This window comes from Pinus tabuliformis, chromosome 2_2, assembly GCF_031772625.1.
Source record: "Pinus tabuliformis cultivar Carrire ecotype Pingquan chromosome 2_2, CPIR1, whole genome shotgun sequence".
Classification (NCBI taxonomy): domain Eukaryota; kingdom Viridiplantae; phylum Streptophyta; class Pinopsida; order Pinales; family Pinaceae; genus Pinus; species Pinus tabuliformis.
Window position 1 is genome coordinate 916636183 of NC_142300.1, and position 13925 is coordinate 916650107.

At 39.5% G+C, this 13925-nt stretch overlaps 1 protein-coding gene across 1 annotated transcript; it reads left to right on the forward strand.

The window, feature by feature from the left end:
- The first annotated feature begins 2444 nt into the window (after window positions 1-2444).
- On the forward strand, window positions 2445-4648 carry LOC149196023 (methyltransferase FGSG_00040-like). The gene is made up of 2 exons (XM_089408116.1): window positions 2445-3947; window positions 4088-4648. The coding sequence occupies exons 1-2, from the start codon at window positions 2445-2447 to the stop codon at window positions 4646-4648; spliced, it is 2064 nt and encodes a 687-aa protein (XP_089264242.1).
- Window positions 4649-13925: the final 9277 nt, after the last annotated feature.

The following is a 13925-nucleotide window of genomic DNA, read 5'->3' on the forward strand; positions in this document are numbered from 1 at the left end:
TTTTTTATTAAAAGAGCGAACCAAAAAAAGAAGAAGAAGAGGAGAATATTTGAAAAATATATAGGAGAAATAAGTGATATTTTATAATAAAAATAGCTCCAGTTGACATATTATTTACGTAAAAACATCAAGGAAAAAATTGAGATTAGTAATGAAAGGTTTCCTGAAACCCGTAGTACATGTGTTCGCACACTATTTAACATCAAAGGATCATTCGCAGGAAGAGACATCATAATCTCTATCAGTCCTAATGAAAGAAGTAATTATGTTAGTCCTAAATGTGCTAATCAATTGGTGATTCCTGAATCAAATATAGTTGAAACAAAGTTTTTTGGCAAACAATCTGATATAAGCAATTTACACCTAAATATTGGAGATTATACTTTTACCTCACAATTCACCGTGCAGACCCTATCTTTTAACGATAGTGACATTGTTTTGGGATCACCATGGATGAAAACTCTAGGTTCCTTTATTCTAAATACTAAGAAAAAGTTTTTAACATTTTCTTACAAGAAGAAGAAAATAACGCCCTAAGATGTTACACTGAAACCTAATTCAGTAACACCAGAAGATATATCGGATATTTCAAAATTAATTTCTCAAGAAGGTAAAAAAGTATTACAAAATATGCAAAATGAAATTGACAAAATCACTGTTGATAAAAATGAAGAAGTTTCTCGACTTAAAAACCATAGTGAAAAATTGCTGATGCAAATTAAGATACTAAAGAAGGATAAGAAGTCATTAGAAAACCAGGTACAACAACTTATCAAGAAGGAAGCATGAAATGTAGGAATTTAAGTTGATGACAAAACAACACATATCGATTCAGTGAATGTCACAACTCAGGAAGAAGACAAGCAAGTTGAAGAAAAGATGCGCATGGATGTTGCAATTCAAACGATGAACATCCTCAATGAATGTTTCATAACAAACTCAACATCTTCGCCAGAAGAAAATATAAAAATTGTCACATGCCCAATAAGGGAAAATCAAACAAAAAAGGTTCCATATCGGCATCCGAATCATGAGAACAGACGAATCAACCATGCTACATATTTGAACAAGTCAGAAACGAAACAACAAACTGATGTTCCGGATAACTGTGATGTAATCTCAATCCAGTCTTATGCTAATAAGTCGTCACAAAATTCCAGTGATCAGAATGCTATACATAAGATTAATCTGGGATGGTCTGATCCCTTCTCGGTGCGACAATTTTGTTTGTCACTAAGAAGATCATATCAACTTGTATCGACGAGGATGACTATTCCAAAACAGAAAGACTTTCAAAGCAGAAAAAGAGATCAAGCTTTGAGGACAAAGCCTTTTGAGGAAGGAGGCAATGTAACGAATAGAATATATAAATAATATAAATATAATGTAAAAGATAATAATCATAAATAATAGTTAAGTTAAGCTAATAATTAGGTTGAAGAGGCATGTCTAATAGGACACGACTCTTCATGAAGAGACGCTTGCGTGATATATAAGCAAGCCTCTTGTTCTCATTGTAAATAGTTATCTTTATCATTCTAATTCATATTTAATATATAATATTTGTATCCTCATGAATATCTTGATATTCCAAATATTCTAGAGTAATTAATTTATAGAAAAAACATTATTCGTTTCATATGATCTGATCGTTTTATATATAATATTTAATAATAATAATCATTAATTAATTAATCACTCGCTGTTTTTTTAAGACCAAATCACTTTTATATGTAAAAGCTTTTAATAATTATTTTCCATTAGTAATCTTATTTAATTAAATAAGACCAAATCTTTTTAAATATAATATTTAAACATTTAACCACTATTTTTAATTAATATTTATTTAATTTTATAATAGTTATTCTTTCCACTCGTTTAAATTTATGATTTTTATTAATGATTCGTTTTTCCACTAAATTTATAAATAATATTTTAGTAATAAAAAAATTGTCTGGTCAACGAATACAAACCGTCTTAAAACTCTCCGTTTATTTCAAAATAGTTAAAACTTCCGGTTTATTTTAATTTTTTTGAAATTTATTTTTAAATTCTCCCGTAATGGTGTAACTTCACTTTTCAAATTTAGTCTGAACACTAAATTGTGACACATTATTCGGACCCAGGGTTAAATGTTTTCCCGTTTTACGGTGTAATTCAATTAATATACATACAGGTGGCAGGACCGTTCGGAACCAGAAAACAAGGGCAGTCCCAGTTCATCACGATCACGTCTTCCTTTTTCCAACCCCAACCCCAACCCCAATCCATCACTCGTGCGGAGGGTTTGAGAAGTCGTTGTGTGGTTTCTGGTTTCCTTGCGTTTCTTCCTTTCCTTTAAATATCATTTGGGCGGAGGAAAAAGCTTGTAGCTCTGGAAGTAAAAGACACGGTGGTGACTTTCTAATTTTGTTCGCAGAAGGATGGAGAAACTGTGTGAGTTAATGACGATATTAGCTTCTGAGAGGTTCGACAAGCAAGCTCTTCTCCAACTCCATGAGTTCGCTCGTCACCAACTCGGGAATATACCACAATGCTTTTTTCCAACACGCTTCTCCTTCACAGACCCCATTGGCAGCAGTAGAGGAGGTTCTTCGGTTCCGCTGGAAAAATTAAAACCCATTTCCTTTACCCAATTGCAGGTTGGCCGAGTCCACCGCGGCCGGGTGCTCTACGGTACTATCTGCGCCGAGGCCTTCAGGATAAGTGGCATCATGACTATGCTTGAGGACGGTCATGGCCTTGGGGTCAGGCTGGGAATATACAATGCGGCTCATTCGCAGGAGAACATCCAGAGCCTTTATCCCAGGGGAGCCAAGGTGGCCATCAGGGAGCCCTATTTTAAGCGCTCAGGCGACGGTGGCCTCGCCATCCGTGTGGACAACCCTGCCAACGTCGAGATGCTCGTGACTCAGGAGGAGCAGAAGCGGGCGGAGAGCCTGCCGCATGTCGATGTGGAGGAGTTGAGGAAGAAGGGAAACAGCTGCTTCAGAGAAAGACAATGGGACGCAGCGGCCGAATATTATACGGAATGCATCGAGGCTGCTCTGCTTCAGCTCAAGAAGGGGTCCTCCAATGACAATAATAATATCAACACCAGCCTCCTGCACGCCTATTCCAACCGGACGGAGACAAGGCTTCGGATGAAAGAATTTGAGCTAGCGCTGGAGGATTCTGACAAGGTTCTTGGGATCGATCCCGGCAATCTCAAAGCGCTCTATAGGAAAGGCCGCGCTCTGGTTGGGCTGAAGCAGTATGCGGCGGCATGCGAATGTTTGGAGAAAGCTAACGAGGCCAGCCCCGGGCAGTTCGAAATACAAGACGCGCTTCGCCAAGCCAAGACTCTGTACTCCCAGAGCCGGACTGGCAAGTATGACATCTCGAACTTGCTGGGACACGCATCTTCTCCCCCTGAAGTGGCCGATTTTATTGGCCCGGTAGAGATCAAGATGACCAAAGACGGCCGCGGCCGGGGGCTTTACGCCAAACGAGAAATAACCACCGGGCAGCTTTTGCTGGTAAGCAACGCCGTTGCAGTAGCTTATGATAATGACTCGGCCGGGATTAATGTGGACCACCGGGGAAACATTAATCTTCCGTCGCAAGAAGATCTTGTTGCCGCCGTCGTTAGTGCTGCCAGAAAATCGCAGAGATTGCTCCAGCAGCTTTATAGTTTAGACGACTACTCTGCGCGTCGTGGCCTGGACGTTCCAGCCATTGATCTGTTTAAGACGGAGGGCCAAATTGCAGCGGGAAAAGAAAAATTGCAGGTAGATGTTAACCGTATACGCGATATTATAAGTCGGAATTCAGTTGGTGGAGCCGAACAGACATATGCTTCAATTTCTGAACCCAAACTCGTCCAGCGAGGCCAGAATTTTAGCGGTCTCTGGCTGCTGCCATCCTTCATCAACCATTCATGCCTGCCGAACTCGACCAGGTTGCAAGTGGGAAGCGCTATGTTCATTCATGCCTGCAAGCCCATCAAACGAGGAAAGGAGATCACCATTTCCTATTTTGATACCCTGGTCCCATTGCCGCAGCGACAAGCCATGTGCGAAAGCTGGGGTTTCAAGTGCAAGTGTAGGAGATGCATTCTCGAGCTCTCTCTGAAGGCAGCCCTGGAGCCTATAAACGGACGGTTCTTGAGGAAATCATTGTTGCAAGGTCTCCAGAGGGTTTTGACGCGGATCTTCGGGCGTGCGCAGAATTTGCAAAGCTTTTTGTCGAGGCAGAGGAGATTGTCAGGAGTTCCGCGTTGTTGAAAACGGAAGAAGAGAGAAATTGGATTCGCGCGTCATTTGTTTCTGCATATCCTGCAGGAACACAGTCGGACGACTTCTTCCCCACAACGTTGAAGGAGTGCGTTCCTTCCGGCGAAAAAGTTGTTAAGGCCATTCAAAATGCTGTACCGAGCAGTTACGAGGAACCAAGCGTTGGTTTGGAGAGGAAAGTTTATCATCAGAGCAGGCGAGGGAGGCATGCATCAGAGTCTTTGGGAGGCACAGTGAAGATGTTCTCAAGGCGCTCGTCTTACAGCATTCAGATTGCCATCTCTTTTAGTAACAGTACAACTGTCATTCCTGATGATCTTCAAGATTCACGGCAGAGTGCCATTTTTGAGAAGTTTATTTTTTTAAATGTTTGAACTTTGAAGTGAATAGTTAGATTTTCATGATACGCCTTAGTATAGGTTTAAAATAGAGAGTTAATGGGTATGTTTAAAATGGAGTGTTAATGGGAGGAGTGGGTGGAAATGGGAAGTGATTTTGGTTTCAGATCAATATATTTGGCTTTTGATAATGTAAGATTTTCGGGATAAATTAATTTCGATATATTTAAATTTTAAAGTTATTTTGTGTAATATTTTACACAAATTTATTCTACGTAACTAATTTGTAATTTTTTTAATGAATCTTTAAAAATGATTATTATTTTGAAAAAGATTAAAGGATTTGTTTTCAGATTTATAATTTAAAATATTTAAAATGACAATTTTTGAGAAGTTTGAATTAAGATAGATTTAGCTTGATATTTAATTTATATAATTTTTGGTATTTTAATCATTATAAATAGTTTTTTAATTTTATTTTTTTGAATTGAAATAGATGAAGACGAAATCAATTGTTTAACTTTTCATCAAATTTCTTGGAAATTTCAAAACAAGTGTTATCTCTATTTGATTCTATGTTGCTACTTGTGGAGTTGTATGGGTGTGAATGAGCATGGTATCACACTTTTGGTGAGGAAGTGTCATACTTTGCACTATTCGAGACTATCTGTATTCTTTTTTGGCCACCATGCTTACTATCAAGTTGTTGTCATGAACACTCTGTGGATTATTTACATTTGAATATGTTTATTTTCCTTGTTGCTCAACCTCTTCCCTTCCTCGGGAAGTTGTGACCTCGAATCCTCCTACTTCCCAACATATTGAATCCCCTTCTTTGGTTATTTGTACCACCTAGCATCCTTGTCTTTTTGCAGGCATCCTTTTGTCTAGACATATCATAGGAACACCTTGTCATATACATCTGCTTAATATATATGCTCCATGTCATAATTGTTCAACTTTCTCAGACCAAATTTAACAATGAAATCTTATTAAGATCAGTGGATTTATCATTGTTGGTGATTTGAATGTCACTCTCATGGCACAAGAGTCTTGGGGAAAGAACAATAGACCAGATCCACTTGTGAATCATCCATATAATCTTTTTATTGATTATAATTTGGTGGAAATTTGTCCTTTTCTACTTTCCCCCACATCGAATAATCAAAGAGTGGGTGAAGAACATGTTGGGAAATGTCTGGACTGAGTACTCATACAAGAAAATCTGATAGAGAGCCTCGGTAATTTGAAGTCTAGTGTATACAATACATACATATATGATCATCTGCCCATTATTCTCCAGTGGGGGGTGGAGAATATCTGTCGGGGATTACCCTTCAAATTCTATGGAGTTTGGCTTGAAGATAAATATTATAATGTGTTGGTGAAGTCCTCTTGGACATAGATGAATGCCTGTGGGATGTATCTGCCATGTAGACCATTATGAAAAATATCAACATCATAAAAATTTGAACAAGGACATAGAAAGAAATTAGAAAACAAGGGTTGATATTGAAATTACAGAAGATCACTTGTGACATGTCTAGTTTTGGCAGAGCCATGGAACAAAAAAATCCAACTCAGGGGGATCTCGATCATCGAAAATCACTAGAAGATAGGAAGAGTGAGATCCTTAACATTCAGAGAACAACCTAGAGGCTCAAGAGCAAAGCAATATAGTTATGTGAGGGAGACCATAACACTAATTTTTTTCATAGGTTCGCAAATTATAGGAAACATATTAATACTATCTGGCACATTGAATCCTTAGATGGGGACTCCAAACACACTACTATTGAGATACAAGATGATGTTGTCAAAATTTTCAAACTGTTTGATAAGCCCAAGAGGATGTGGATTACAAGGATCATATATGGGCTTTGGACCTATATCCAAAAATGTTTGACGATAATGCAAATGATGATCTTTATCGCTCGCTTAATCTAGAGGAAATGTCTTTTGGAAAAGACAAGTTTGGGACCGAATGGATGGATAGTGGAGTTTTTCATACACTTTTTTGATCCGATGGGACATAATATTCTGGAGATTTTGGAAGATGTTAGGACTCGGGGTAAGATTATTGGTGCCATAAATTCAACATTTTTAGCTCTCATCCTGAAGTCCTCTTCCCCAAAAAAATTCTAGGACTACAAACCTATCTCACTATGCAACATTCTCTACAAGCTTATTTCTAAAGTGATTGCAAGGTGCATCAATAAGGTACTATCTTTGCATATCTATCGAGAACAATTTGGTTTTTTAAATGATCACTAGATTCATGATGCAATTGAATCAACACAAGAATCTATCAATTCTATCAATTCCTATAAGAAGGAGGCGGTGGTGATGAAAACCAACCTACACAAGGCATATGACAATGTGGATTGGTCATATATTACACTCATTCTCTACAAGATTGGTCTTCGGTCTCATAATGTGGAGTGGATAATGGCTTGTATTACTTAGGTTTTTTTTGTTGTTCTGGTCAATGTATTCCTCGCACCTTTTTCTACGCGGGTAGAGGTCTTAAAGAGTGGTGCTCTCTTTCCCCCTTAGTATTTATTCTTTTTATGAATGATCTTAGTTTGAGAATCAAAGAGGCACAGTCTCATGGTTTATTTTAGGGTTTAAATATCTATAGATAGGTCAACATCACTCACTTGTTTTTTATTGATGATATACTAACCTTTGACATTATATCTAGGTCTCAGTTGTCTGCATTACACTATATATATCTTAGATATGGAGAGGCCTCTCGGCTCCTTAAAAATGGTAACAAATCTATGCTCTATTTATCATCTGCAGATAGGTTGGACATTGAAAGCATTGTAGGCATATTTGGTTTTCAGATAACCCCATTGGAGGAAGGACTCACCTACCTGGGTTATAAGCTCAAATCCCAGTAACTACAGAATTGGAGACTACTTATCGATGTTTGACAAATATAAGAGGAAATTGAACACATGGACACATATTTCTCACTTTGGGTGGAAGATGTATTCTTGTTCAGGTGATTTTGTAGCAGATATCTATATTTTGGGCACACTTATTCATGATCCCTTTTTCCATTTCCTTAAAGATTAAGTCCATCATAACTAGCTTCCTCTTGTCTCGGGCAAGAACTACTACAAAATATCATCTTTGCAGGTGGGTCGACTTGTCTATTCCAAAGGAATTTGATGGTTGGGGATTGCTGGAACACAAAAGTTTTGGATATACAATTTTGAGTAAATATTTCTGGAGGGCCATGAATGGACAATGGGTCTGACAGGACATCATTCGGGCCAAATATATGAGAAATTTTGATATTGAGAATTTATACACAGATAATATTCCCATAAAAGGATCATTGATATTGAGGAGCTTTATTAAAATACTCCACTAGTGGCGCATGAATATGACTTGGGATTTTGGTAATGATAGGAAAATATTGATTGGGATAGACAACATAAAAGGTATAAGTTGTGATCACTTATCATTTTATCAAACTTTTTAATTGATTCTTATTTACTTCTCATTATATTATTATATTGTTATTTTTTAATTGTTTTTGAATGTCCAACATAAATAAATGTTTGGAGAAGATTAAACTTATGATAATTTAAAATGTGAATATGAATTTGACTTTTTTTTAGTAACAATGAAAATTAAAACCAACCCTTAAATAGAGGTTTAAAATCAAATTAATTAATGCCAATCCATCATATTGCAAAACAAGTTGGTCTTACCAGTGACAATGGTGAGTAGTTTTTATAAGACTAAGAAAAATGACTAGAGGATCTAGAGAATCAAATTTCAAACCTTGAGAGCTAGAAATGTTTCAAAACTCATTAGTAGAGGTAACAGTGAAATCTCTATATGGTTTCATGTTTTTTAATCTAACTAGGTGCATATAGTTACCAACAAAGATGACTTTTACACTCAATTTCATTATTCTTGAGGACTCTATCCATGAAGGATTTCATGTGCCAATAAAGCTTGAGGGTCTTGTTGAAACTTCATATCCCATCATGCAATTGTCTGGGTCATATGGTAAACCATATTCTCCATGTTCTCATCCGAAAAATAAAATAATCTCTAATGTTTAACCCCCTCCCTCAAAATACTAAGGTATTATATATATATATATATATATAATATATATATATATATATATATATATATATATATATATATATATATATATATATATATATATATATATCTATATATCTATATATATCTATATAAAATAAAAAAAATAGACTCAATGAAATGAAAAAAACATGAAAAAAAACAAAAAGCAAAAATAAATAGGTAGTAAGAAACAATGCCAAAAAAAAGACAACTTAATGCACAAGCACTCCCTCAATAAAGGTGCTCATGTAGATAAATAACATTAACAACATAACATGACAATGTAATACAATTCATAAAGTTTTCTCTCAAAGCCATACCATCTATGGTAAAGGCTCCATGGGGTGCACGGAGTGCGAGTTGTAATGAGTCAAGTCAAAGGGTTGTTTGCCCAAAGATAATGTAAGAAAAGAGAAAGTGAGTCAGCCTGCCCATGGTCCATGGGACATGGGAATGTATAAATAGAGTAAGGCTCTAAGGCTAGAAGTCAGTGTTGTTTTGGATCTTAATGTTATGGGTTTATGAAGGAAATATTCTCTCTGCATCTATAAGTCTGAGTCGAGGGTGTTGGTAGATAGATAGAGGCTCTGCAACTATGTGTGCAGAGGCTCGGTAGAGTCTATAGCTGTGTGCGTGGACCCCTGCAACTGAGTGCGTAGGGTGGATCTGGTGGTACCGAGAAGTAGATAAATAAAGATAAGAATTTATGAATCATTGTGTGCTTTATCGCGAATCTATCTGTTGCTATATTTTGGATTTATGCATATTTATGATTGTGCGCATTGGTTGTTACTGGTAAATGTTTGCTTAGAGACCTTAAGAAGTAGATTAGATCTATAATAAAATCACTAATAATAAAGTGCATCGGTGTGGATCTATGCGGAAGTCTGACAATAGTGCAGAGTGGTGCGAGGCCACAGATTAGTTCGCGACCCCTCCAAACCACATCAAGATATCCCAAGAGTGCAGAAACTTGGTTCCAGCACCCTCCCCTGCTACCTCGGGTGAGACCTCCGTTTGCACTCCGTGCACTGTTGCCAAAAGAGGCCGGTAGTGCAATATTGTTTTGGCTTATAGTTCTTTCGAACCCAGGTCAGGCCCCAACAAGCCAACAAATGGTTCTGCTTCCGGGACCGGGATCTTTCTAAGGGCTGTCTAATGTCAGAACGCTGGAACCCTATGAAAAAAGAGATTGAAGATTGGTTGGGTCAGAAGCTTCATGAGTTTGTGGTACAGGGAAATAGAAATCCGCAAATATCTCAGGAAAGGTGGTTGGATCGATACATATACACCGAAATCCATGAGATCTTCTTCGTGTCCTTCTTGACAGAGCTGTATGAGTGGATCGCGAGGCTAGCTGATAATCATGGAAGGTGTAGATTGGATCAGCCCATTGTGTGGACTCTAGAGTTGGTGCGCAGGCTAGTAGAATCTGAAGATAAAATCGCATGGGCAGTAGATCATTGGTTGGATTGAATAATAGGAGGGTTTATCACTGAATTCACAATAGACATAACTGTGAGTTATATCGAAGCAGAAAGGCGCTTCCTCTAAGGACCGCGGGGTAAGTACATCAAATTGTTGAATACTTGGATTAAAATGTTGTTATGTGAAAAATGGGTTATGCGCATCCATTGATGTTTGGGGTAACGTGGAGAGGAAGAGGCTACTGAGGGACCGAAGGATTAGAGAATAGTCCCCTGATTTCACTTTCACGAGAAAGCGAGGAGGACTCACAGGTTTCTCTCTGAGAAGTGCAGTCTGATTGATAAAGCAGTGCATTCCGCTGATATCGCCGTTGTCCATGCCATCACCTACTTCACCTACATCAAACTCATCTTCACCTACCCCACCTCCATCACAACTAAGGGTTGCAATGGTGAGTGCAATCAAGTTACCTATATTTAGAGGCGTAGGAAATGAGGAACCAAATCAGTTCTGGTTCATAATAAAGGCAGTGTGGGAAGCCCAAGGTGTTACAAATAATAACATCAAAAAGGATACTTTTGTGAGGGCGTTGTAGGATCGCGCGTTGACGTGGTATATAAAGCACTCTAGTGATCATTCGAATGTGAGAATAGCAACGATCCAGGATACATTGAACAAAGAATTCAGCCAGCCAAAATCAAAGACACAGTCGATCATCGGGTTCAAAGAGATTGTGATGCTACCTGGTGAAACCCCGTGGGATCTGGATCAGATATTGAAGAGTATAATCCATGAGGCTAACATGATGCTGATAGATGCGCAACACCGTGTGTGGTTTGTGGCGTCTTTGATGCCACATCTGAGGACGACATTGTCATAGCAAAAGATCTCAACCCAAGCTGAAGTTTTAGAGATAACAATGAGGTTGCATGAAACTCCAATACAGGATCTAGGGTTGGGAGTTCAACAAATCCATGTGAAAATACAAAAGCTATGCTTAAAGATGCAAAGTTTGAAACAAGGTAAGACACCTTGGCGAGAGGCGCGCAAAGACGTGTGGTGCATAAAATGTAAGGTCAGGGCAATGATAAGGATCATTGTTCGATTTTCATGAACTATTTGGCGGGGGGGACCAATGCCATTGCGATTAGAGGCACAAGTGGGGCCAAGCATGGTGCCCGCGCTCTGGTGCATGATCTGTCAGGTGGGATGAAAGCACACCATGGACAACTGTCATCTATTGCAAAATCTTATCCAACCATCCCAAGAACTATTTTGCAATTTCTGTAGATTGATGGGCCATGACGAACGAAATTGTTAACGTTATGAGTTGTTGATGGATCGAACATCTGCTTACAGGATGCAGACTAAGGCACGAGGTCAAGATCCAGCTACAGCAATAGCACATGGTGGATTCCAGGAACGCGGACAGGGACAAGGGGGAATGGGACCCGAACGAGGGTGTGGACAATTAATCTGCTATAACTGTGGAGGACCTAGGCACTATGCATGTGATTGCACAAACACGACCAAAACATGTTGTCTGTATTGTTACCAATTTGATCATGAAGTGGTAGATTTCCCCACACTAATTACGTAGATGTGTGAAAAAGGGGTTCTTCAGGCCACTCCCACTCAGAACGTCCAAATGATGAAGGCTGAACTATGCGAAGAGGACCCTAACATAAACATGGGGCTCATAAGTGGTGCAACTACAAGAGAAGATAAGGGGAAGCAACCTGAGGAGGATACATGGGTCCACAAGGCCCCTACAAAGCAACTTGAGTTTGATTTGGAATGCGTGAGGAAACATTTATGGAAGCTAAGAAGAGCTTCACGGAGGCTTCTACTTCAGGTAGCAAGGATCAAACTAGTCCAGAAATGGATCCCTCTATGCGAACTACCTTTTTAGAAACATGCATGAAGCTACTACAAGACCATAAAGCAATTAAGGGATTACAAGAGTTGATAACTAGGTGCGCAGGGTCAGGTGAAACGCGAATAGTCTAGAAACTAGGCAAGCATGCTTTTGCACTGGGCAGAAAATGCAGTTGACTGCCTAAATTGGTGACTATGAGATGGATCAGGTCGTTCTAGATTTGGGGTCAGATGTGAATGTGCTACCTAAGCAGACTTGGGAGTGCATGGGAAGGCCTGCACTACAATGGTCTCCTATTCAATTGTGGATGGCAAACCAACAAAAGATCTTGGCTATGAGGAGACTGCAAGTAGTCACAATAGACATTGAAGGTGCAAGCACAAAAATAGATTTTAAGGTAATAGAAATTGTGGATGACAGTAACCCGTATCCTACATTATTAGGGATATATTGCACCATGGATATGAATGGAGTCATCAACCTAAAGAAATGAAAAATGATATTCAAGAAAAATTCCCTCCACGTAGTGGTTCCACTAGACCCAGCCAAAGGGGCATGCTGCATTGAGCCTGTACGCGATGAGGACAATGATGATGAACTGGACTATATCTACCAAAACACAGCGCAAGATCAGGATCAGTGAATCTGATAGCGGACAGGAGAATATCATGGGAACGTGATAATTCCTGCACGTCGAACTCAGATGAAGAGATTGAGCGATGGCAGAACTGATTGCATGAGGTAATAACACTAAATTTTAATATGATGGTTAGATCATTACATCGTGTAACGATAGAAGCAAGAGAAATTCCAACAGATGTGAATGCAGCGAAAGAAGAGGAACCTATAGACCATTATGAAATGGCAAGTTTGGAACCAAAGCAGCCAGGATCACTAACGGGGCCGCTGTGTGCAACAACTGCACAAGGGTGGAGTACCCACAAAAAGACTAGGAGAAAGTGGTGCGAATGTACAAGGCAGGTGCACGTACGATTTGGAGGACAAAGTGAGGTGAGCATCCATCAGCGGCATAGGGTGTAGGTGTATGTTGTGAAAAAGTCTAACTAACTAAGAATCAAAAATCCAAATTCACTGCAGCGATGCATTCCGCCAGTTGTTTGCGACAAAGCCAGCAGGAAAACAGGGGGAGCATGAACAACGTCCGCCTAATAAGACGACCCAATGGGAATCTGCGGATACCAGGAGTTTGATGGGCCTATAAGACCATTAGCAGAAGGAGGCAGGTGAGGTGATCTTATCAATGATAAGACAAGAGGAAACCAAGAAGGGGTGTAGAAGCAGTAGGCTTCACAAAATTGATGAAGAATGGGCGTGGCCGAGAAGGAAAAGTGTGACATTGGAGGAAGGAATCAGCAAAATGAAAATTGGCGTCACACAAGCAAGCCACGCGAATCTGCAAAGAAGGGAACCAGGCTTGGCTAGGCCTACCTCGGTACTAGAATGAGTTGTGACCCTACTATCATGGCTGAAACCGCACCAACAGAGGTATGTACCGTATATAGCAGTGCCCAAAGGGATAATGGATACGAGGGTACTCGAAAGGTGCCTGCAGCCTGGGCTAGCAGGGAAGCTGAGACCTTGCACCTGGGGTGCGACCACCTGACTAGCTGTGGACATCATAGTCTCAATGCCCCAACAAGTTTAAAGAAGACGTAGGACTATAAACAAGTCTGTGGGGGGTCGCTACAGAAAGAAGGTTCTGTGCAAGGCCAATCGGTCAGCAAGATCGTGACCGCGCCAAAGGGGTTGCGTTGCCATGTGGGAAGGGTGGGAGGTGACCGTTAATGTCACTATTCATGACAAGAAGTTCAAGTTACTGCAAAGAGGAGCGGCTGGGGGGCCATTAAGGTAGGAGTTCTGAGATAGATA